This window comes from Carassius gibelio, chromosome B24 (genome assembly GCF_023724105.1).
Source record: "Carassius gibelio isolate Cgi1373 ecotype wild population from Czech Republic chromosome B24, carGib1.2-hapl.c, whole genome shotgun sequence".
Classification (NCBI taxonomy): domain Eukaryota; kingdom Metazoa; phylum Chordata; class Actinopteri; order Cypriniformes; family Cyprinidae; genus Carassius; species Carassius gibelio.
In genome coordinates this window covers 21,358,941-21,386,346 of record NC_068419.1, presented here as the reverse complement: position 1 = coordinate 21,386,346, position 27,406 = coordinate 21,358,941, and the positions used below count along the sequence as shown (strand labels likewise).

General features: G+C 36.3%; 1 protein-coding gene and 1 long non-coding RNA gene across 2 annotated transcripts in view; one reads left to right on the top strand and one right to left on the bottom strand.

Annotated features, from left to right (window-relative positions):
- The first annotated feature begins 4,276 nt into the window (after window positions 1–4,276).
- Window positions 4,277–27,406, top strand: part of myo3a (myosin IIIA) — an 84,249-nt gene continuing 61,119 nt past the window's right edge. Inside the window, exons 1-3 of the mRNA XM_052596830.1 lie at window positions 4,277–4,475; window positions 19,387–19,570; window positions 20,803–20,937. Of these exons, the coding sequence (XP_052452790.1) occupies window positions 4,447–4,475; window positions 19,387–19,570; window positions 20,803–20,937 (348 nt within the window). The 5' untranslated portion in view covers window positions 4,277–4,446. The remainder of the gene's footprint in view (window positions 4,476–19,386; window positions 19,571–20,802; window positions 20,938–27,406) is intronic.
- On the bottom strand, window positions 25,403–27,283 carry LOC128013685 (uncharacterized). The gene is made up of 2 exons (XR_008183379.1): window positions 26,850–27,283; window positions 25,403–26,101 (listed from the first exon to the last, which is right to left on the bottom strand). It is a non-coding gene; the product is annotated as an uncharacterized LOC128013685 (long non-coding RNA).

The window sequence follows — 27,406 nt, the reverse complement described above, 5'->3', positions numbered from 1 at the left end:
TTCTCCCAAGCGTCTTATCAGTATGTGTGCTGTCTGCAGCCTGTCTGCGCTGATCTTCATTTACAAACAAGTCATTAAAATCAAGTGTAACTCCGTGAATACTCAACGAAGAGACATGAGAGAGATAGCTATAGCAAGCTTGACATGTCTACTTTAAAACTAAACAAGTGCTGCTAACAGATATTCTCTGATAAAGTAATCCATATGAAAACAATGCGATGTCCGTTTTTCACGTCTCCATTCATTATATCTAATGTGACCACGTCCCCGCGCTGAATGCGATATTCAGATTCAAACTGAAGCGTGCAGCTTGAATACGCACACACAGAAGAAAAAGCAGCGAGACTGTTCAAGTTTTTTTTATTTTACTGTTTGCTTCGCGGTGAGAGGAATAAGACATAATTCACCCCAAAAAGATGCTAACGCATTGTTTACCGTGAAGTTCTGTGCGGAACAACCAATCACAGCTGACTATGTCAGTTGACCAATCAGAACACAGTATGCTCCCGAAAGGTGGGGTTTAAGGAAACTGAATCTTTGGAACAGCTTCGCGCGAACCATTTGGGGATCTCTGAGAATTGAAGTAATTTTAAAATGATATTTTGACAAAATGACAATGTTTTTTAACCTTGGATGGATTTAAACCTATTGTACAGGACTTATAAACAGTGAAAGGAAGCTTAGAATTTTCATCTTACTGGCTCTTTAAAGGGGTCATATGATGCATTAAAAAAATGTCCTTTCTCTTTGGAGTGGTACAAGCTCTTGGTCTATGAATAAGATCTGTAAAGTTGCAAAGACTAAAGTCTCAAATCCAAAGGGATATTCTTTATCAAAGTTAAGACTCGCGCCCCCTAAAACGTCTCATTCAAACACGTCCCCACATGTCTACGTCACGATGTGGAAATATTTGTGTAATGCTGTCCAAATGTTCATTCAAAGAAAGAAGGCATGGTTTCAGTAACCGCAGTTAGTGTAGAAGCAGCCATGTCAGGGAGATGCTGTGTGTATCTAAGAGAAAGCAAAAACTTTATTTGGCCTTCCGAAAGTAGATGCATTTAGGAATATTTAAGATTACTTCCAATAGTAATGCATTTTATGGACAACCGTTTCGTGAACCTAGGAGAGGAGGTTATTCTGCTTTTGCTACGACAATCTGATATTTCTGAATTAGCTACTGTAAGTATGTTTTGTTATTAATTTAAGTATTGCTATTGAATGTTCAAATGTGGAGTTTTGCACATTGTATGTGTGCGAGAGAGAGAGAGACAGTGGAGTCATGACATTATTAACCTTCTTTACGTTTATTTTGAAAGATGAAGCTCGCGATTATAGAAAGAGGAGTTACATTTCCAACGAGTGCTTGTGGAATGACTTTGTAGAAAATGACACATTTAAGAGAGGCGAGGCATAGAGGACCAAAAATTATGTGCAGTATTTGAAAAAAATTTTTTTATAAACATTAAAGCATGTCAACATATTCTGTTACACCAAATACACAAAATGATCTTTAAAAAAAACAAAAAACAAACATATGACCTCTTTAAAAATTATTCACAAACTATTTTTTATTATATTATTTGTAAATGTTATCCGAGTTCCAATTTTAAAGTTTTTCTGTTGTTGTTTGTTTTTTGTTTTTACTTAAAAACATAATAATTTGGAAGTAATATGCTATTTTTTTTTAATAGACTATGGAACAGACTACGCAATAGAGGTAAAAAACATGTTTACTCACACTTATGTGTCATGACATTGGACCAATATAGTCATGTTTTGTCCAAATTCCCACACTTGCGGTCTTGTCCACTTGAGAGTGCGTGCATGTGACCGGAATTAAGTGTGCAAGACTCTCCCAGGTCTTAAAAACGCCAACGCACAGAGCAAAATGCCTTAACACACACAAAAAAACACACTATTTGAGGCCTAATGTATTCTGTCATGCATCATGTTCTGGAACTAAATCGTGAGACTTTTTGCCGAGTTCTTGTGAGAGATCACAGAAAACTTTCCAATGTACATTGAATATTAATATAATAAATATGTTGCCTAAAATTTGGTAGAAATGCAAAGTGTTGCATTATTGTTGCAAAGATGAGTAGTGGTGATACTTATTTTGTACAACATTTGCATATGCTTTTTATCACTTCATTAAAAGCACCACAAAATAAATTGTCTCATGTTATAGGGACTACTGAACAGACATTTAGAAGCTGATTTTAAAATCAAAAGAATTTTTTTTAATAACATCAAAAGCTATGCAAACACTTGCATTTTTAAAACACTATATGTTTGTCCCATCAGGTAATGAAAAGCTTGATACACACTTGCGGTCTTCGTCCTCACTTGAACACTTGGCCCGAATAGAGGAAATACGTCATCTAAGTGGTCAAGCGCAAAGACCGCAAGTGTGGGCATCAGTCTTAGCACTGCATCATCTTTCAGTTTCAGTTTCTCAGAAAAGCCTGTGCCGACCTGTCTAGTTTAGAAATGAAGTAAAGCAAGCAGTGTTCCACCGACACAATCTGGAGCTCTTTCCTAATATTACCCCATGTCTAAATCAAATCAGTGGGCGGGGCTAAAAAGCAAATAATGTAGAAGTAGGTATTGATGATCGTCTTTTATCAGCGCACTATGATGTCACAATATGACAAATTTCAAAACGAGTTGTTTTGGCAGCTTGTTTTCAAAAGACGTAGTTTTTGAACTAACAAGTTTAAATTTTGAAACTACAATGGTCTTTTATAGTGTTCCTATAACTCAAGTGGTAGAGCATTGAGCTATCAAACGAATTGTTGGGGGTTCGATTTCCCCAGGAACACATGATAGGCAAAAACTGATAGCCTGAATGCACTGTAAGTCGCTTTGGATAAAAGTGACTGCTAAATGCATAAATGTATTTTACATTTTTAATTTATATGTCAAAATATCAAGGGCAATTAGATTTCTCAGTTCATGACTCCTTTAAAAAAAAAATAATAATAAAACAAGCATAGATGAATCATTCAAAATAATATAAATAACATGCATTTAGAAAACAGATGCAACCTGCTTTTAATGATCAAAAACATTACAAGATTATGTTTGTGCTGAGAAAACACTATAATCTGAGAAGAGGTAAAGAGACAGAAACGGCAGACAGAAACCTGAAAGTAATGTGATATGATGGTGGTGGTCAGATTGAGCTACTTGTGTGAATAAGGATCTGGTAAAGCAGTACATCTGCTATCTCCAGCAGCAGCTGGGGGGAGTCATGCTCCAGTAGCCCCTCACAATGGTGAGCAGATTTAGCGGCGCTCCAGCAGGAACATATTCAGCTCACGTCCCCCTGCACGACAATGGCCTCATCATTGGCCACATCAGTCTATTGACGCGTGTCTGAAACCCTCAGCGCCCATCAAACCTGCCAAGAGAATCTATAGCTTTCCACAAATCTTTTTTCAGACACCTTACTTGCTCTTCCTCATTTAAAACAGAACTATTAATTCCTCTGGAACGTTTTAGCATTGAGATTTTTTTGCTGGATGTTTTATTTATTTGTTACAGTGTAGTAATGAAGGCTCATCAGTTGACTGGTATGCATGAGTAATGAGTTTCAAGAGTGAATATATTGACTTCAGAATGTCTGTATTGTATGAGTTACAATTGTGAATTCATCAGACTATTTTTCTGAGCTATAATATATATATATATTTTATTTTATTTTATTTTTTCACTAAAAGCATTAGGAAAGAATACATCCCAAATGAGATCTCAATCATCTCAAATCATTTCCATTTTCTACTATACACACACACACACACACACACACACACACAAGATTAAATGGCACATGGAATGTTAAAATCTCCTTCTCAGATGTTTCTCCTGACAAAAACATCATATTAGTTTCAAATGTATCTTCTCTAGTATTGAGTTTCAGAAAAGATCTCAACAATGTCTCAAATTGTTTTTGGATTTGTCAAGCCTGCAATTTTTCATCAAATTAAATTCTCAATGATCACACATGAGCTATAGATCCAAATTAATTTTAAATCCCTAGACTGTTACTGTATGTAAAGTGTGCATATATGTATTTTTTGTGTAAGGAATTTTAGAAGAAGCATCCTGGAATGAAGCTGAAGCTTAAATGAAACCTAACTGAACTCCATGAAGTATTTCACACTCTTAAGAACATCTGAGCAATGTGTCATAATGCATGTTTATTTCCCATTTGAGATTTGTCGTCCTTGTTTCCCAATGGCTAAACTCCTCATACATTCCCACCAATCTGACATTTTATGATGGAGTTGTTTTGAATGATGGTTATTATGATTATTATCTGGTCTTGAGTCCAGTGTGTGGGCTAAGATGCTTTCGCCCACTGAAGCCACTTCACTTTGGATGAGATAATTGTGTTAAAAGCAGCCTCACATATCCAAATCGTTCGGTGCAGAACTGTCCAACATGTCTGGAGACAGCTGCTTTCACCTCTGGTAAGAACAACTCTATTTCCACCATAGCTACACTATTTTTGATATCTTTCCAAGAATCCGTCATTAAATCTAAAATGATTTTCATATAGTGCAAAACATTGTTCATCTTTATTTCCACTGTTTGCACTTAACTTTTATTAATATATCTTTCAGAACATTTTGATAATTACTTTAATTGGTCTGAAAAAGGAAGTGACTTTTGAAGTAATGTGTACGGAATTTAGATTGTGTTTGTAGGATTCCCTGGAGATTTTTTTAGCTAGTTAACAGAAGGAAAACAGTTGTTTAATTAGTTGTCCATTGTCTTTGTCTGTGTTTCTGCTGATATTTTTCTTCTTCTGAGGAGTATAAACAGTATAGAACCATAAAATGAACAAGGCACAGATTTTCAGGGCGAGCATTTCTCAGGAAATTTCTAAAAACTGTGCTTTAACTTTATAGCTCTAAAGTATTTATGCATATTCTGTTTATTCTATTAGCTATTTATAATTTATATTCTCCAAATAAATATTTTGACACTTCTGACTAATTTGGCACATTTAAACACATTTTGAGATCTCATATCTTATACCTCATTTATGATGGTTTCTCTTTATTCAGGTTAAATTAAAATTATTTCATTGCTCTCTCTCTCTCTCTTTCTCTCTCTCTCTCTCTCTCTCTCTCTCTCTGTTCCACTGCATTGTCCACTGTTCTTGCTATGAATAGTACATTTGTTTTTGTAGGATTTCACAACCTTGTGAGGTTAATTGAAATTGGAAGTGATTGAAATGGGTAGGAGGAATGAAATACTAATACTTTTTACTTTTTACATACTTTTTTGGGAAGACATGAAGCCAAACTCTGATACAGCTGTACTCACAGTGATAAGCAACTAAAGTCATCATGCTACAGTAAATGTGTGTTCCTCATGTATTTCTGCTGTCGTATATACTGAATTACATGTCATTCCTTTTGCATTGTACCGGCCACATCTCAATTAAAATCGCTACTCTGAAATGACAAGCAATTATTTAGTGCATAACTCAAACGCTTGTGTAGAGCTGTTTTTTCTAAAGTAAAGACAAATTATTAGATTGCTAAGGCTGGCTACTTTATTAAATTTTTCTTTTTACAATAAATTCAATTTATTTAAATAAATAAATAAATAAATAAATTTAACTGTTCAGTTATTAGAAAACCACAAAAAGTCAAATCTGGATTTTGATGGGTAAATTAACCTTGGCTGGCCCTTCAGTTTTGGGGGATTTGATGAATTTGACATGATTGTCACCGTGAGGCAAAGCCATTTGAATCAACACCTGCCTCACAACAGCCCAGACTCAAGTGTGTATGGAAACAATCACGACGACTGTGTAAATACACTGGATCTCCAGCTGTGATGCACTGATTGTGGAAAGAAGCTGAGAAAAAAAAACAATGAAATGATGAGACGAATATGAAGAGACAGCTGTGTGTTTTCTGCTGTTGAAGATGATAGTTTACACAAATGATGCATGACGAGACAAAGGTCAGCTTTCTCCCTTATGCATAAATAGACACTGATTTTTCATAATCAAAAGTCCATAAGTCCATAAATTGTTTACTGAAAATAAACTATGATTATACTGGTCAATTCTGTTCTGTTCCTCTGGACCTCTGCAACTTATCTGTAGATACTAATGAATGTACTGTTGTTTCCTTTTAACAAAAATGCATTGCTATTAATAAGTAAATATCCTTTATTTGTTGCACTAAATAAATACATGTGATTTCCATCTTTACAAACTATATTTATTATATTATTATATATTATATTATTATATTAGTGTTATATTAATTTAATGTTTTATCTGATACATTTATCATGTCATACATGAAGGGGACATAATGTACTGCATGAGTCTGAGCATTAATGAGCCCTATTTCATATCTTAATAACCATGAGCATCTTGCATTAGGCATCTGTCGGCATGGCCTTTTTTCCTCATTATGATCTTTATTGTCATTGTAAGGAAATGGCAAGCATGAAATGTCAAACAGTGAGTGAATAATGTTCAGAGAGAGATGATGAACCGGCAATGTAAGTCGAACATATGCCTAAGGCATCAGCCCCACAGTCCAATGGAGAACGTATGACATGTGTTTCTCTGGATTGATTAATTAAAGTCTTTAATTCATCTTCATATCTTCATAATCTGCTTTGACAGGGTCTTGCTGATAATTTAACACATTTGGCAAAGCAACCTGCAAAATCCGTTTAATTACAAAAGGCAAAGGATCACCAATAGATTATAATCATTGATACAGCGCAGAATGTTGCTCAATGCTGGGCTGGTTGATTTTTGGCATTCACTCAGTACCTTTGCTTTTATTGTTACTATTGTTACTAACAGCTGATCACAGCCAAGCATTGCATTGAGTAGCTTATTAATGCGGCAGTTCATCAGACTAAGTGCAGTTATTCCACTTTTTTCAAGGTCTCAATAAGTATTATTATGTGTAGTGTTCACGATCTTAAAATTAGGATTATTGACTGGAACAAACCCCCAAGTATTAAACTGCCATATAAAACAGAATATCGCAATAGTGATCCAAATTGAGAGTATTTACTGGATACAGATGCACATTTCAGGATCTTACTATTGAATGAATACTGTGCATTTGGACATACTGAACATATTGCTTTTTACATAAGCATATTCAGATAGAGGGACTTTTTTTACCTACACCCTCAAAAAAGGTTCAAAAGTGGTACCCTTTCAAAAGGTAATAACACAAAGAATATGTACCTTTAAGGTTTTAATATGCACCCTTCATTGCTAAATAAGGTACAAAAGTGTACTTTTGAAAAGGTACCACCCCCAGTGACAGCTTTTTGCAACAACTTCAGAAACGCCCTTGCAATCACCCATAACACCCAAACATCTGCATAGCCGCACTCTCAAAACATTCAGAACACTTTAGCAACTGTACAGCAGCACACTCCCACCACCATAATGCATTAGTATTTTTGGGGGGGTTGGTGAAACACAGAGACTGTGCTTTTCCACTTTGAATAAGAGCCCAGAACAGGTAATGTGTCTGTCTGGCTCATTGTCTGAAATGGGGGGCCGGCCTTTGTACAGAGATTCAGTCCAAGTAGGTTGTGGGCCCAGTGCCCACACTAATCATGGGGTCATTACGGCCACTGCTGTGTCTCCGCCTGTGGGTTGGACCTCACCATTTGTAACCCAACAGAGCAGGAAATGAGGCACTTTAGCTGTGGTAACTCAAGCCCGGGAGATCCAGTTGAGGTAGCACCACTTAAGGAGCCTGATCAAATTGGACCTCTTTGGAAATGAAGGCCGTCAGAGGCCAGGGAGACCTGAAGGGGGGGCGGGGGGATGTGTCAGTGTGATGCATGACGAGGGGCCTCCTCATGGGCCGAGACGTGAATGACTTCATACAGAGTTATTGATTGCCTCTGGTCCTCCCATCAGCCTGTGATTGATAGTCCTCTTTCTAGAGGTTGAAACATCAGTGCCGGCTTTTTCTCACTGCTTCGAATTATGATGTTTTCCTGGGCTAGTCACAGGAGAGAAAGTGCTAAACACAGAAAGCGAAGGAAGGAAAGTGACAGGGAGGGTAAAAAGAGATGATGAAGGTACACAGGAAGAGGTAGCGGCATCTTCTGACAGAGTCTTTGTAGGGTGCACACCGCAAGCGAGCAACATGGCATCTGGCGTCTCCTTCGGCTTGAAAACTGAACCTCGGGCAAGGGAGGGACCTAATGAACACCACGGGAGCTTCATAACAAACAAGAGAAACGGAGAAGCAGCCATGAATATTTCAGCTTTCTGCAGCTCTTCAAGTATAATGCTCTGTCTCTGCAGGACACACAGATAAAAAGGCGCATAGAGGTTGGGCAGCAGCCCCTGTTGGTGAGTGTTGTCACCAGTGAAGTGTGAAAGGCTGCTGGAATTGATTGACAGAGAAAAAGGTGCTCGTCTATGCTTGCCAATAATTGGGAATTATAATGGGAGTTGAATGCTGTAACTTACTGGACATCCACTCAAGCAAAGAGAGGATGGAAGTCAGTGTTGATCGATGCAGAGAAGGGTAGAATGGATTGATGGCTTGCATTTGTATGTGGCACGTAACTAGTCTATGAACCGGTAAATTGTTATAGGTCTAAATTGGGCCTTTTCAACACCTTTGGTTCAGCAAAGAACCATCATCATAAGAAGTAGTTTTAGCGGTCTAGAGTTCTTGCGGTGGTTCTTTTAAAATTAAAAAGTTCATGCTACATCAGTTTTTTTTTTTATTTCTGGGTTTGTTAAATCTTATATAAGCTCCAATATAAGCTCTATATAAGTTTTCTTTAACACTATATTATAAAAAGTTTGGTGTTCTCCAATGACACCGCAGCTTATAATAGTGGCTTGAATGTAGCCTTAAAGAACTGCTGGTGGGACTTTGTGACTTGTGCCATTAACTAAACACCAGAATTGGGAGGAATATTTTAAAAACATATTCCATTGCAATTACATATTACTTAATTAAAAAAAGTATTAAATAATGTAATCCAAGTACCTCAATGTATTCAGATTACCTTTGGATTCTTTCAAGGTCACATATTTAAATGAAAGTTTAGTAAAAGCAGTATCACCAATAGCAGCATTTCAACTATTTGATTCGTAATAGTTGTAACTATACTGCAACTGAATGGCTTGCTATGTAACCAGAACGTATGCAATGTATAAATGTGTATAATGTATAAACGTGCAATGTGAAGGTATGCACTCTCATTTCACTGCTGGTTATATATGCTCTATATATAATTGCGTATGTGACGTATGTTTATGTGATGAATAAAAAATCTTGAATCTATACATCGTTTACGTTCAGATTAAAGCGTAACTTAACGTATCCGTGTGGGATGCTGCTGACACAGAACAGCCTATGTTGTTAACGGATGTGATACTCTCCATAATCGCGCTAGGGTGATGTGGAGGAGATGAATGCTTGAATTAAATCATTATTTTGGTTTTCTTTGCACACAAAAAGTATTCTTGTAGCTTCGTAAAATTCCGTTAGAACCACTTATGTCACATGGATTGTTTTAACGATGTCCTTACTACTTTTCGGGACCTTGGTCATGTTAGGATCCTTGCTGTGTGAAGATTACGTTTCTGCTCTCGTTTACCCAATAATCCAAAAACATGCAGAATAGATAGCGGTGTATGTTCGTGTGTTAACCATGTGATGGGCTGGCCATCCACCCATCCAAGGTTGTTTCGCTTCTTTCAGCCCGAGACGCTGGAACAGGCAACCCTACAAAGGACAGGTAGTCTGGATACTTTTTATTACTTTAGCTTTCAAAAATAAAACTTTTGCCAAAAAAGTTCTGTGACATGGTACAAATAAAACGCTACAAATGGAGAAACTAAATATATCTGTACTTACCAGACCGATACTGAAATAACCTTTTCTGCTTGGTAATGGTGCTGTCATTGCCAGAAGTGAAGACACTAGATGTCTCTCTAAGATAGAGAAGTCATTAAATATTTTCAGCAGTGCAGGCTTGGATCACAGTACCATCTGTTGCACTCTTAGAGTCATTGTGGGTTGAGTCAGACCAGAACAACAGCATAACCTCAAAGAAATCAAGCGGTCTCTTATCTAGTGCCTGCACTGTAGGTAGAAACTCTATCAAACTGCTATATAGCCTGATGTCTGGTGTCATGCCCCATTGCACCTATTACAGTATGAGTGTCCAAACATCTGCCTGTTTTAATATGTCATCTGCAAGTGATATTGCATGCCTTCTTCCATAGGTCACCTCTGCCTAACAGCAACATGGAGCTGCTATTAGAGTACCCATCAGAAGCCAAGCATGTTATTACACTATTGTGTTACTTTTTGTTGATGAATAATACATAATACAGAGAGATAACCCAACTGTAGGCAGTAACTAGCACAGTCTCCTTCCTCTGCAACGGGAGGCTATGACTGATTGATACCTGAGCATGTAAAAGCCATGGCAAACTGTAAGTTGAAGTTAATTTACTTGCATGGTGTTGGCTTTTACCTTTTGCTTAATGTTTGGATCTAAAATCAAGTGTTTGTTGGTTTTTAGAATTAGGGACACCACAGTATTAGTTAAACACATTGCAGTTCTTTGCTAATAGAGAAAAAAAAAAATCTGTTTTTACTAAAGACAAACAGTAGAGCTATCTGTGGAACTGGCTTGAGTTGTATTAATTATTTTAAATGCATTTATTTTTAATTCCTTCAATGAACTTCGTAAGGGCAGGGCTAGATAACCAAATTTGAGTAATTTGCTTATACCTTCAGGTGTGGGATTGGCTGTAATTCAGTGCTTTGAATGTGTTCTTGTACATGTACCTTGGTTTAATACATGGCTTTGTCACAATGAGACTTCATAGGGATGTGTTTGATTTGCATCTAAAGTTTCAGGTAAACATGAGTTTCATGAGATTCAATGATGATGAGTGATTTTGGGAAGTGATTGGTAATTTCTGCAGTAGCATGGCGAATTAATATATTATTATTAATAATAATACTGTAGTACAACCGGTTAAATATAGTATACTTGGAGTAAAATTAAAAACTTGCAAAAAGTTTTGTGTCAAGTGCCATTTGCTAACTTCTTAATGTGCATATATATATATATATATATATATATATATATATATATGTTTAGATTGACTTTTTCCTATTTTGACAGCTTAAATATAATTTGTTGTCACTGTAACGCTGTCTTAAAATGAGTCTTTCTTCTGCTTTTTTTTTCTGCAAAGGTTAAATTGAAACTTCCACCCACTCACAGCCTTGTAAATTAGCTCAGGTCTCCTTTCTTCCCTTGGCAGTCCTGGCTCCTGTTTCCTTACTCTCCTCAAGTTGCTTTGACTTTTGTTCTTTAAAAAGGTGAAATGAGGCGACTTATCATAGTACAAAATGTATTATCTTTAAATGTTTCAGAGTGCTGAGCACTTTCGTAAAGTTGCTTTCTGGATACAAAGCAGGCAGAGATGACATCTGGGCAAAACAGGTAAACAAATATACAATGAATTCATTATTGCATTACATTTATAATTGTGCCATTTTTGTACACAGTATTTCAGTGCAAGACCTTACACCCTACAATACAGGTGCGAAGTGCTGCACCATATTAAAATTAAGCAGGCAAACACACCTCCTTTATATGTAAAATAGCCTTCTTATTAGATTGTACCATTTTCACACAAAGTATTTCTATTTGCCTTTTACCTTCATTGCAGAATTGTATTAATCAAATAAAACATTAATGAAATGTTTGTGTATATTCTGTTGTGATTGTGGCTGCAATAATTCAGCAAATTGTGGAACATTTTAACCGGGTATATCTGATGTGTGGTGCAGTACAAAATTTTAGCATTTTTCTTTGGATGCTGGATGCTTAACAAGCACAGACAACATGTGCAAATAAAATAGTATCGGCATTTTTAAATGACCTATAATGACCAGATTTTGTATGGGTTTGTTTTATTATTGTTTTTATACTTGCTGAAGGTAATGACTGAAGACTAGTTTGACCCATAGGGCCCTATTTTAATAATCTAAAAGCAAAGTGTAAAGTGTAAAGTATCCACTTTTGCTATTTTAACGACGGAAAAACGGTCTGTGTGCCAGGGCGCATTTTTGGAAAGGGTTGTCCCTATTCTCTTAATAAGTAAGGCTAGTGGGCCCAACATACACCCATCAGAATGTCATCTCCCATTCCCATTAAGAGCGAGATGCGCTCGCACCATGGCAGATCGCTATTTACATGGCGGAATTTGTTGGCGGAAAAGCTGAATGCTTCTCAGGCGAAGAAACAGATCTGCCCATGCGCAGAGTTAAAACGCGTGAGCAGATCATCTAAGGTTCAAGCAGGAATCCACCAAAGCTTCCCGAGGTGAAGAAGGCGTGGGATGATGCTTTGGATGCAGGCTTTCAAATAGCTCCGTGCGATGAGTCACTTAATATATATTTGTGTGTATTGGCACAATTGTTCAATGAATTCGCTAATTTCATTAATCATTATAAGTAGTAAAATTAAATTAAATTAAATCTATGCATTTAGCAGATGCTTTTATCCAAAGCGACTTACAGTGAATTTAGGCTATCAATTTTTACCTATCATGTGTTCCCGGGGAATCAAACCCCCAACCTTGCGCTTGATAACGCAATGTTCTACCAATTGAGCTACAGGAACACTGTAGTAGTAGTAATAGGCTGAATTGCAAACAGATAGCCTAATTCTAATACAGGCAATGACTATCCATCATTACATTTTTATATTTATGTAGCATACACAATAATATGATTTTACACTGTAATCCTTTTGTTTTTAATATTTGGCATGTTTGTGTGATGCACATCACTGTGTTTAATGCGCATGCCATGAACACATCTCTCATTTTAGACCAGCACGCCCATTGGCGCACAAATGCATTTGCTAATTAAACAACGTGGCGCTTGATGGGAGAATGCGAACGGTGCCGGACTGAAACTAGCTTACACACTTGCGCTGCGCCTTGCATTGTATCGCACCAGGTGTATGATAGGGAACTTAGTGTGCAAGCTTTGTATATAGCTAACCAATCATGGTGTGCAATAAGAGAACATAATGCAAATCCACAAACATATAATGTTTGAGGACTGCAGAGAGCATGTCCGTAAGAAAGAAAGAAATAAAATACCTATAAAAGACCTTCACAACAACCTGTCAAAAAGAAATTATGAAAGTGATATATACTATTGTATACTAATATATCATACTGAAATATCACATTTTTTTATGGAATATCATGCAACCAAGGTATTTTTATTTAATGTATATGCAGTTATGTCGTGCAGCTTCTTGTTCCACAATAAAAAATGCAATGTTTTGTTGTTTAATTAAATTTGATTTAAACATAAAAGTTTTAATCATTAATTTCATTAGACACAATTTTTAGATTATACTGAATCGTAAACCATGGAATCGAGAAGGGAAAGAAGAATGCTGAGGAAATTTAATTTATTTAATGTGGCCTGAAATAAAAAGTTATGTTTTCTTTTATTTATTTATTTTTCATTTGTTTGCTAACTCTCTACCAAAATGTTAAACTGATCTAGGAGGTTGCCAGAATGTTGCAATGTTGTTAGGGTGCTTAAGGTGGTTGCTTACTGGCCCAAATGAAGAGTCCATTAACATCAGTACCTCAGACATTAAGTATGAGCAGCAACATAGATGCTTACTTAGCAAGGGCCACTCAAAAATGCGTACGCTAATGCACCTCATAACCTCTGAGTTCTGTACTATAGGTAGGGGAGGTCATGTTACACACTCACACCCAATGTCTTGTGATTTCTGAGGTGGGCTAGTCTTCTCTTTCGTTTTCTCCTGTGTCTCTGTGTCAAGGAGTTTTGTAACATATATAATCTCCATTCATTATTGAACATGCCTGAAAGATCCTCAGGCACTTCACATTGAGTCATACATGTGTTCAGTTACATGCTACGTGGTCTCACTGTTTAGAAGGCTAATCACTCGGCATAAGTAATGACCGATAATGTCCTGTCATGTTTAGATGATTTGGTTGTTTTCTTAACTTTTGCATGTTTTTAAAATGGATCTTCAAAAAGAAGGTAGGCCAACATGCTTCTTTTGACTGCATCCTGAAACAGAGTAACTTAATTGCCACGTTCTACAAATGAGTACAACATTTGTTTGGTAAATGGAATCCGAGTTTTGTTCTTTGTACAACAAAGGGTGAAAGGAGCCACTACCAAAAGAAAGATTTTACAGGAGTAGGTAAAAGGATAGAAGATTTAGCCTAAATTACAACATCTCTCAGTGGGGTCTAGTTAGTTTGGGACTAAATGTTGGTTGTAATTGCTGATAAACTTATATTTGTGTTTGATCATTTTATTAACACAGTATCTCTCATAACAGGGTTGAATGATTGATCTAGATGTATTCAGGCAGCATGACAATTTGTATAAAAATTTAGAAAGTGGAACCAGATTATGTATAGTACTTATTATGTATAGTGAAAAATTAATGGCAATAAACCTAGTAATAAACAAGTAATAGCATAACAATTTGTACCATACACAAAATTGCAATTTCAATAGAATAAATACTAAACACTGCATGAAAGAGCTTTCTCTGGTGTAAAACCCCTAACAACGTGTAAATATGCTTCTTAAGCTACTCCGTCTGGTTATCTTTGGGTTAGAGAGGTAGTTTTCCTGGAGTTATATTCTTAGTTGTTCTAACTAGCTTTGGCGCCTGTATCAATGAGTATCTAAATGAGGAAAGGCTCATGGCGTAGTCGACTAATTCCACTTAATCCTAACATATCTTCTGCTGCTTAGTTTTGTTTCTGGTGCCAGGCATGGCTCGCTGGGATTAGCTTTAGCTGTGGTCAACTCCTCCACAAGTGTTCACACACTTCGACTGCTTCAGCAGGATCAATATGGAATTATTCAACAAAATGCTCATCCACCATTTAAGAGAGGAATGTAAGTGACATGTTGAACTATGCAGTTTTATCTTAAAAGTGGGTTTAACTGCAGTTAGAGTAGAAAAAGTGCTGGTTGAACTTTCACCCGGTAGGGTTACAAATGATAAGTCTGGTAGAGAGACTGTATAATAATTTGGTGATTACAAATAGTAGTTACATAATTTCAAGCTTGATTAACTATTGTTTGGAATTCATGTGTTTTTCTTTTTCTTTTTCTTTTTTTTTTAAACAGAAGTATTTATGACTGATTTAATGACTGGCGTGGTTGCTCTAAAAAATAGTTTTTTTAAAAAAAAATATATAAAACAATATTTAAACATATTATGACTTTGCACTAATGGGATAGTTTAATGAAACTTTTTTTAAAAAAAAATGAAATATCAAACCCATATTCTAATTTTTTTTTTTTTTTTTTTTTTTAGAAAAACAATAGGACAATGTTTAAAGAATGTTTACATATTCCGTTTTCACACAATTCTGCACAATTTAACTGCCTTGTTTGTAATGTTTAACGGCCATTAAAGGCTGACTATTCTAAAAGTGGACCCCCTACAATGCTCTACAACAATAATTTAAAAAAAGGAAAAAAAAGTAAACAAGGTATAATTCTTAACAATGTTATAATTCTGTTTGTGAATAGATAAGATCCCTAAAGTTGCAAATAATAAAGTCTCTAAAAAGTTAAAACTCCTCCACACCTCATTCAAACATGCCCTCACATGTCCATGTCACCATGTGGGAAGATTTGCATAGCACCGCCCAAATGTTCACGCAAAGAAAGGAGTTACTTTTGTTCTTGCTGTAGTATTGTTGACGCCGTTGTGGAGATGCTGTTTCATTGTGAAAGCGAAGCTTTGTGTTTGGTCTTCCAAAAGAGGACACAAGTAGAAATCAGTGGTTAAGACGCATTTACAACACTGTTCCAGAACAGTTCAACCCAAATATTCAGATGTATGCCACATTTTATGGAGGACGAGGACTGTTCCCTGGGAGACTAGCCTACAATGCTGGTGTTCTGACAAATAATGCTGACTCACAGCCTGTAAGTACGTTTCCATATTTAGAGGATTTGCCACTGATGATTCAAAGCGAGTTTTGAGTAGTTTTGAGTAGATGATTGTTTGTTGACGTTGTTTGTCGATTCTCAGATCACAAATGCAGACATGGTTTTAAGTTAACGTGTATAAAACAGTATGTCATTATGTTCCGCAATTATGTCCCCACTGGATGCTTTCAATGCCTCGTTTGTAATGGGTTTTATTGGTTTTATCTCGTCGAGCCGGGACATACACATCACAAAGCGCTGGATAGCTGGCCAATCAGCTATCAAATGATAAGCTTTGTAAAAATCGACACGTCTCAGAAAGGCAGGGCACAGAGGAGAACCAATAATTTACATTATGTGGAAAATATTCTTAGCAGAGCTCTAGATAGTCAATATTCATTTTGAGACAATACAAATATTCCCTTTGAAATCCATTCTGTCTGGTGTGATAATTGAATGGTCTCTTTGTGAAATAAGCTTACATGCTAAAATACACAATGCAACTTTTTCACTGTCCAAGCTAATGCTGGAGTTCATTAGGAATCCCATTCTTCTCTGTGGTTTTATAGCTGGCACAGCAGGTTATGTTAGCCAGAGTGGTTCGTACTGTTTGACACATGCAGAGAACAAAAACGAATTCAGGAAAGCTGCTTGAATCAGGGTATCCGTTATTCACTCACATTAAAGAGACATGCCTGCATTCTCTATCACAACAATAATGAGACTCTCATGAGGCGCTTAAGCCACAGGGAGCCAGAGTTTGTGGGAACTATTTAAATGAAAGGAAGGGATGCAACAATGGCAACAATCTTCTTATCTACTTCAATTTAATTATTGAATGTTATAACACAAACAGCTCCTCTCAGTTAAAGGGAAAACAACTTTGTTTGAATGTATGCTACTATTTGTTTAAGTGATCAGACATAAGATTTGCTTTTGGTCAGTTGTGTCCAAACCTTCACCTGTAGGGTTCCTAGCATTGTCTCAATTCAAAGGCTGCATCCTCCAATGCATCCTTTGCAGCGTTTGTACATTTTTGTAATTTTAGTTTTTGATTGATTTGAAACGAAGTACTTACATTTCCTCTCAAAATAATCCTGTTATCATTTACACAATTAACCTTGGAAAAGTCTGGGTCATGAAGGATCCATCTGCTGTATCTTTCATGTACCGGGAAAGAATGTTTCAAGGATCCATTTTAAGGAGATTTAGAGAAGGAATTTTTTCAAATGTGGCCTCTGTATTGGGACTAGACATGTGCCGGAATTCGGTAATGCAATATATCACGGTAATGAATATGCACGATATTGTTATCGTGGGCACTTCTAAATACCGTGAATAATGATACATTACAAATCATTCCGAATTTGGGATGCATTATGCAACTGGTCAAAATGCACAACACCGCTGTATACTGCTTGAAAGAGCTGTACGCTCTGATGTAAACAAGCACGCATGAGAAGCACATGGGAGAACATGTGAGAGATGCTGAATAAAAGCACATTGACTCTCTGACAGCAGATGACGCTGAACTGCAGAAAATGAAGCCGTTACTCTGAGAACCCCATAAATAAAGCAGCTGCACTACTTTCTAAAACGTGTTTAAATATTTAAATAGCAATTCAGATTTGTGGATTTGCTATGGTGTTCATCACAGTGCCCAATACTTAAATATTTAGACTTAATAGGCTATTCATTTTCAAAAGAATTTTTACATTTTAATCATACTACAACATACCCTAGATATTGTTTGAAGGTGTTTTGATTCTTTATTGTTTGTTCACACTTAGCATCACTTAATTAATTAGTTAACAAACTGCCAATGAAAAATTCTTCTGAACATTCATCAATCTTAGGCATTCTAATATTTAACAACACGTAGTTAAAATCAAAAGTTGCAACTGTGTTATTTAATGAGCTAACATGAACTAATACTTGTATTTTTAAACAAAGATTAGTAACTTCTGTAGCAAATGTAGCTATTGCTCATGTAAATGTTAATGCATTAACTAAGGCTAACTAATGAGTTAAAAACTCACTTTTTTGTAAAGTGATTACTATTGGTCACATAGTTCTTTTGCACTTTAATCTGTTTAAAATGTTTAACTTTATATATTTTTCTGTGTTGCTTTATTGCATTTAAAGATTCAGTTATTTTTGTTATAAGAAAACAATTTATTGAATATGTTATACTGTATTATGGCCACTTTCTTGAAACTAATTTTCAGTATTGTGATAATACTGTATACTGTGATAAAAAAACCATTAGCAATTAACCACAACATGAAAATTTGCTACCGACATATGGGTAATTGGGAAACAGTGACTTTTGTGCAAAGTTTAGCTCCAACACACCAACTTGGAAGATCCAAGTGATCCTGATGACCTTGATTAGCTGGTTCATGTGTGTTTAATCAGGGCAAGAGCTAAACATTGCTGGAAGGTGGCCTTCCAGGAGCAGGACTGGACCCCCTTTTCTTGGAGGAGAGGAAAATGGCAAAATTTAGATTTAACAAAATACATATCTAGAAATCAGAATTCCATAAACACTTGGCTCTTTTAATTTATCACAGTGAACAGCCACCTAGCAAACACCTAGAGCACATCAACCACTACAAAGCAATGCCCTGCAATCCACCCACAATACTCTAGCATAGTTGTTTGCACAGGCAAGCATGATTCATGTTTCTTCAGAACTTGTAAAACTCTGATAATTCTATGGGGTAAGTTTCTATCAAACTTTTTGCATTGTGTAAACCGAAACATGTTTTCTTTCTCTATGTTATAGTTATTGCTATAGGTTTTGTCAAGCAATATCCACATAATATTTGCTTTGAAGAAACAACTTCTGAACCTTTTGTAAATTGGTTCACGGCATCCTTTGATCTTTCATCCCTTGATAATATCTTCCTGCTTTTCTCATAATTTGAGCCAAAAAATTGTAGTACAAAGTTTTCTATCCCATCCACAATGACAGGTAAAAGCCAACAACTTTTGCAAAAAGTCTGAGGGATTCGCTAAGTCAGACATAATAATGGATGAGTTTATCAAGTAGAACGTTTCTACTGTAAATATGGATTTTCGTTAATCCTGAACCAACATTGCTGTCATACAAAAATAGTCCTAGCTGTCCCAAGACTAATTTTAAAGCCCATGCCTTACATATTAGTGTGTATTTTCATGCAGAGCTTCTTTTACTCATCACTTGGTTGTTAAAAGGTGTTATCTCATCTTTACAGGCATCACAAGCGAAAAACAACTTCCAAGTTAACCACTATAAGTCACATGGAAAAAGAACGGGCAGCCATCTGAAACTCAAGTCTCAATGTATGCTCTTTCTCCATAGGAGATCGCTCGGGAAGATGTTTCCTCGCTCGGGAAAATCCATCGTCTTTGACAGCTTTCCAGATCCATCTGACACCTGGGAGATCATTGAGACTATTGGTAAAGGGACTTATGGAAAAGTTTATAAAGTGCTTAACAGATTCGATGGCAGCAAAGCCGCCGTCAAAATACTGGATCCGATCCATGTGAGTAAAACCCTGCTAGATCAAACCTGCATGTGGTGTGTGTTTTTAGGTCACAAAGAGAAACAACAAGCTTGAACATCGAATGAGTTGTAATTTTTAAACGAAGAGCAAACTCAAGGTCAGATTTGCACAGAACTGAGGTTAAAAGCAGAGAGATCTTGTAGGCCCTTCAGGTTCAATTAGTTCACATTTGTGCACATATGCGTGTATTTGCACATTTGTGTGTACCTATGAGAGTGTTTATGCCTTAAGACAGGCCTACAGTCAATTACTGACCACTGAGAACATCTACTCGCCACTGTCATATTAAGAAGAGAACATCTATATCCTGCAGATAATGCTAAAGGGCTCTCTCTGTCTCTCTCTCTCTCTTATTATTTCTCTAGCCACACACTCTATCTTTTAGTGACTGGGCAAATAAAAGGGCTCCTAACAGCACATACCCAGACTAATCATGATGAAACGGCTTTTCAGAAAATGTGCAATTTGTGTTCATTTACTACACAAGAGTTTCTCCAGTTCACCCTTTCAAGGTCCTGAAAGGAGGCTTGGAAGTATTTCAATGGCTTTCGGCTGCCAGTATATTTAAAATTACTCCTCTAGATCAAATAAATCTAGGCTTAATTTAATAGACTGCAGCTGCCGTGGTCATTGTACCTCAGATATTCACAAATATTTATTCTCACCACTTTCCAAGCACAGGAAATGCAGTAATCATGTGTAGCAATAGAAATATGGAGCACTTTTGAAGCCAAAAGGCATCACAGAAAAGACCAATGCACCGTATCCATTAAAATTCGAAATTCAGGGGTTGTTTTTCCTCCAGGTTCAATCAGTAAACAGTAATTTTCCAACACTGGAGACGTGGAAGCCAACAAACATTATTTCAATATATCCCTCATGTGCAGTGTAGCGCTGTGGCCTGTGGGGCTTTATTAATGCTGACATTTCATGGCCATTGCAGTTTTGCTAAATTCAATAGATAAAGTGACCTGCATATATATATATATATATATATATATATATATATATATATATATATATATATATATATATATATATATATATATATATATATATATACGTGTGTGTGTCTGTTATTATTTTGTTTTTGTTTGTTTGTTTTTTGCATCAGTGACTCTCTTTGAAACATTAAACACTGAATAGTTTTAGAAATTTTTATTTTGCCCCGTGTCTCTTTAAAGTCAATTCATATCATCTGTTTCTTTAAGGATATTGATGAGGAAATCGAAGCGGAGTATAACATCCTGAAAGCTCTCTCGGACCATCCCAATGTCGTCAAGTTCTTTGGAATATTCTACAAGAAAGACGTCAAAAACGGGGACCAGTTATGGCTAGTGCTAGAGGTAAAGTTCAATTCTATGTCATGCATGTGGGCCTCATTTATTTAAGCTTGTTGTATATCACTCACATGTTAAATTGTGCTAGTGAAATAATAAGCAAAACACTTTTAAATACCATAATCAATTATCGCTATTATATTTGCAGCTGCAAAAACATGCATATGCTAATATGTTTGTAAATTAGGGCAAAGTGTACTGCATGCTATATCATTATCACATTATGGATTTATTGCTGTCATCGCAGTGTGGGCTGATGGGGTATGTATGAAAGCAGTGGAAATCTGTTTAAAGAGGATTAGCAAAATGTGCTGCTAATAAAAGGCTATTAGTATCAACACCTCTATATTTTTGGGAACATGTTTAAACTGGAACATAGAGAACAAAATCTTAAGGATTATCAGGATGAATCTCTGTATTTTTAGACCAATCAAGATATTTTGCATAAATGTGTGTATTATTTTTAAAAACACATTAGGCCTACAGTAATCATAGTGACATTTTCTGTTGTTGGACTGCTGGATAACACAAATGTATAAAGGTGTGTGTTGTGAAAATGGAATAAGATGAGTGTTACATAAGAGACTTTAGTTTCAGAAGTAGGTCTGGACAGAGTTTTTGTGCCAGGACAGGTATGAGGGTGTGGAGATGACTGTTAATGTGGACTGATTAGCAATGATCTAGAAATTATTATTTTTTTTTTTTCAAATAGCCCATAAATGTTGTATCAAATTTCCCAAAGAAGTTGGGACACTGTACAAATTGTGAGTAAAAAAGGAATGGAATAATTTACAGATCTCATAAACTTATATTTTATTCACAATATAATATAGATAACATCAAATGTTGAAAGTGGGACATTTTGAAATGTCATGCCAAATATTGGCTCATTTTGGATTTCAATGGAGCTACAGTACACATTCCAAAAAAGTTGGGCCAGGTAGCAATAAGAAGCTGGAAAAGTTAAATGCACATATAAGGAACAGCGGGAGGACCAATTTGCAACATATTAGGTGAACTGGCAACATGACTGGGTATAAAAAGAGCCTCTCAGAGTGGCAGTCTCTCTCAGAAGTTAAGATGGACAGAGGATCACCAATTCCTCCAATGCTGCGGTGAAAAATAGTGGAGCAATATCAGAAAGGAGTTTCTCAGAGATGAACTGTAAAGAGTTTGAAGTTATCATCATCTATAGTACATAATATCATCCGAAGATTCAGAGAATCTGGAACAATCTCTGTGCGTAAGGCAAAGTGGAAAACTGTTCTGTGGTCAGACAAATCAAAATTTGCAGTGTCATCTATGTTGTATTCTGAATAAAATATTGAAATTTTAAACTTCCACATCATTGCATTCTGTTTTGATTCACAATTTGTACAGTGTCGGGTTTGTACAGGTAAATCATACAATGTGCAAGAACATCAAACTATAAACACCTAATATTTAATGTGTATAATTTGTATTCTTTAGTTTAATATGTAAAATGATAATGCTTTTTACATTTTATAGCCACATCTGCTTGAATAGTTATGCACAAAAACCTTGGAAAGTCTCATTTCAGCTCATCATATCGCAGAAGTGACATAACGCATAATTTATTTTGAGACAACATAGCTATCAGTTTGTTTCAATTGTGCTCTTTTTCAAATATCAAAGCATGTTTTTAAAATTAAAGACTACTGATTGATTTGCACAACTCCCCCAAGTAACAGTGAAACAGATTTATTGGATGGTAATACTTTAATATGTGTCATACTTTGTGATAACATTTTGCTCATGCAGTACCATGATCTTTACATGGAACTTTAAGGTGCTTCAAATTGAACTTTATGGTATTATTTTTTTATATATACAAACATAAGTGGTGGACAGAATATATTTGTTGGAATTTTGGGGTTGACTAACTTGTATTAAGATCATTAAAACCACATAAACCAGCGTTATATCTGCCTATTTGCTTTCTATATGCAAGTCCAAGATTATTAAACCACCAATATCAGTCATAAACCACTACTTGTAGGGAGCAAATTATATGCAGTTGGTTTTCAAAATTTTGTATGAAAGCTTCAGATGTATAGGTTTAGAACTAATCTTCTCAGTCCTTGTGTACTTTAAATGTACTTCTGACCTCAGACATTTATAAACGTTGCAGTTCTTGGAAGCCATGGCGTTTAACATTTGCTCTGCAGAATATTCACAAGACGCTGTGCCCCTGAACATCCCCACCGCTTATCTTTGTTCTCTGATGATCACAGTGCAAATAGACATTCCTGAGATTTTTTGTTGACTAGAAGCCTTCATAGAGGGAATCACATGATCCGATGTCAGTTAGTTTTGTATATTATCTTTGTTAAGCACAGTGTCAGTACTGTTACCCCGGGGAAACAAATCGTAAGAAGGGCTTTTTTTCTGCTAACGCTAACTCTAACCCTAACCCTAACCCTAACTGAGTTGGATCTTGTATTGTGTTCAACATATTAGACCTTTCTGGAGCGATTATCTCATGTTTACCTGGTGTGAAACTTTACCTCAGTCTCAAGCTGTGGGGCAGAAGAGGGTTAGTTAACATGTCTCACATATTCCTGTAACCTAATCTCAGGAAGACCGTACCATGACTTGTTGAGCCAGTATTTGTGAATAAAATAAAATTAATAATAATAATAAAATTGAAAGAAAATGTACAGAGTATAAAGTTGTTTTACTGATGTCAGATGTCACACAGTCTTCCACACATCTGAAAGCATGCAAAGTCTGTTATTAAGTTGAAAAAAATCTGGCCTCTGGCAAATGTGCATGAGACTATTCATAACTGTTTTATTTGTGTTAAATATGTTTAAGAATCAGAGACTCACTCAAAAATTTCTGAAAGTCACTGCATCGGAAAACAAAATATTAAACAAAGTTGTTAAAAAAAGTGTTGTAAGCACATAAAAAAAGAGTTTCAAATGAAAAACAATAAGAATACTCTTAAAAAAAAAACATCTCAGAGAATATCTCTTTATTTGTTTACAGATGTCACTTGGTTGAATTTGATAACATAAAGCTATGCTCTTTTGAATGTCTCACTTGTTCAAATACCGCCACTGTCCAAAAATAAATAAATAATAAAAATCAAGCTTATAAAGATTTCTGCATATTTCCGCTGAAACCTATTTTTGATGAAAATGTAAAAAAGCATGTTTTTCACAGGCTCCATGAAGGAACCACATTCTATTTTCTTTTCCAAACACAGTGACCACAAATTACAAAAGCAATTTTCTTCCTTTGCAAAGCTTTAAGCAAGTTTCTCCAGCTGCAGTAGAGGGAATTATCTTTTTTTTTCTTGTTCGAGTTTCCCTAAAGAGCTTTGCATTTCTGTATGCAAACTCCTGCATGCAAAATCCACAGTCAGCAATCCAAATGTGGAAGTTAATCCTCTGGCTGGAGTCTCAGCCGAGCATTCAAGCTGTCAGCAGCAAGTTAGTAGCTGAGGAGATGGGGGAACGCGGGGGGTTACATTGCCATGGTTACAGTCGTCCCCTCTGAACTGTAATTTTCTGTATTTCAGTAGGATCCGGGAAGAAGGCTCCTCCACGTTGAGTGACCTCTGATTACAGAGAGGACTCACACAAATTGCGTCCTCCGCTTTGCTAGCTGCTCATCAGGCCCCGTGCTTGTTCTGCGTCTCTTTTGTGTTGTAGGTTCTAATTATGGATATAAAGGGGACCGCTTTCATCTGTACTCACCGGTTCCTCGTCATATAAGCGGCCAACTCCGCTCCGTCATATTAAAACTTCAAAGATATCGGAAATGATCTCTATTCGGTTTTGTTCAAGTTGGCTTGTAGGCTCCAGTTTGTGTTTAATGGCTGATAGGACTGACGACAGCGGTTCATTGTTGTACTTTCAAATGAAACAGTATGTCTCTGTACCACTGTTATTCTTTCAGTTCATTTTAAAGTGCCTGGCTTTTTGTGGATATGTAGCTTGTAAAAGCCTACTTGATGAAGTGGATTTATTGACTGGATTCTTAAAACCTGGAGGCAATCAGTATAACACAATGCTTGCATCATTGCTCATATTAGTTGTAAAACCTGTAATATGATTCTTTAGGTAACATTAGTTAACGCAATGGCTAACATTTATATTGTTTATTAATCTTTTTTTATTATTGTTTTTTTAACATATTAATTTTACACATTTTAATGAACAATAATGTAAAAGAAAACATTAAAGGCAGGGTGAAATGCTATTTCATGCATACTGAGTTTTTTACACTGTTAACCCTTTAGAACCTAAGGCTAAAATTGGCCGTTTTCACTCATTTTGGTTTATTGAGTATAAAATTATAACATAATGTGGTATCTTCAAGTGTAAGGTGTCATTTTTTTCAGAAAAAAATAGGCTTTCAGGAAATTACAGTTATTGTACATTATTTAGTGTAATGAGTTAGTAAATAGAATTAAAATAGACAAAAAAATTAAAAACGGGAAGAAATTGTACTGGTTTTTATTTAGAAAAAATCTGAAAACTCATGATCGAAAGAATCTAATGCCTCAATCTTGAAAAAGGAACTATAATACATATATACAAGTATTTTTGAGACACTGGATTGCACGGTTTTCACTCAGGAGCCATTTGTGGTACTCCAGTTCTCCAGGCGTTTTTGGATCCTTCAATCCAGTCATTTAAATGTGGGGCTCTCTGAAGCAGTTCCTGTCTACAGGACTGCAAGCATAGTCCCACATCACATTCCTGGCATGTCCATGGGGTGCTCCTTTTGCATCGTATGCAACTTTGTGAAAGGTCTTGAGTATCACTCACAGGAACAGGCAGATGATCGCATCTCTCTCTCAGCCGGCCATCCAGGGGAACATCTGTGAGCGGAGCAGCTAGCAGCTCCTGAAAGTTTTGCCGTGTCATGAGCTTATCATGGTGGATGGCACACAGCTCTTTGTGTAAAATGAAGCTGTTGGTCACTGCAATATCTAGGAAATGCTGGAAAATGGTCACATACGACTTGTTTTATGGGGCACCGACTTTGTTCTGAGCATCTTGTTGGAGGTGTCAAGTCCCCCCATGTACTTATTATACAGCTACAGCTGCGACCACGGCCCCGGCCCCTCTGAGATGGTGTTGTGTTCGATGTAGATGGCCCATTTGCTTCTTCGTAGATAACTGGAGAAGCCACACTAAAAAAAGAAGCAACATGTGTTACAAACTCACTATATATGTACATAAAAATACTTTTTTATTATGAAGCAATTTATTAGTAAGAAAATTTGTAAAAAAAATAAAAATAAATATATAATAAATAACTATAATAATACAATAAAATAATAAAAATAAACCCTGCAGTTACTTACACACATTTGCATACACACAATCACACATACATACATGCACCTACTCACACACACATATACAGATATAGACATAAATGTATGCATGCACAGTCACGCATGCACGTACGTACACACACATCATAGACTGTATAAGACACACACATGCACACATACACAAACAGATACATGTGCACACAGATACACACAAACAGATATACACATAAACAAACACACAGATATACAAATGCACACATTAGCAGTAGCACACACAAACGTATGCACACATGCATGCACACAAACATACATATACACATGCACGCACACATTCGCATACACACACACACACACACACACACACACACACACACACGCACGCACACATACTTGCACACACACACACAGATATGTCCATGCACTTACATACACACAGAAAATTATGTATGCATGCACACGCACCCATAGACATAACGCTAACGGTACATGAGCAAATATGAACGCATGCATGCACATGCGCGCTTACAAATGTTTGCAACGCACATTTTATTCATTTCTCATCGATTAATCAGCAAGAAACAAATAAATAAGCTTCACTTACCAATCCACGACTGGATCAAAGCCAGCAGCATACGCCTCAACATCTGAATACAGACTCCGGGTCCGATGAATCATGTTCAGCCTCTTCCCAGGTGTCATCAGAGATCAAATCAATCGCCTCCTCTCATGTAAAACCTTTTTTCGCCATGTTTTTTGTTCGTTTTTGTTTATATTTCACACTGTCAAACTTTCAAACCTGCTGCGCTCTGTATCTCCCGCTTCAACTCCGCCCTTCCCCCTCTCCCCGAAAGCTGCTGTGATTTGCTGCTGGAAAGCATGCAGTTATCGTATTAAGCTGTATATTGTCTTAAAGCGCAAGATGTCTTCTATCAGACGCAATTTGATTTTTTTTCATAGTGCAAACGGTTGCTGAGTTATGAAAACATTAATACCGCATGGTAAATTGTGTCGGCGCCGACACGTTCGGTTTTAAAGGGTTAAAGAGTTGGATCCCCATGCTAAACATGGACAAAGTTTAAAAAATCAAGTTGTACGTTTGAAGGAGTATTTTTGTTCCAAAAATACCTCTTCCAGTTTGTCACAAGTTTCGGAAAGTTT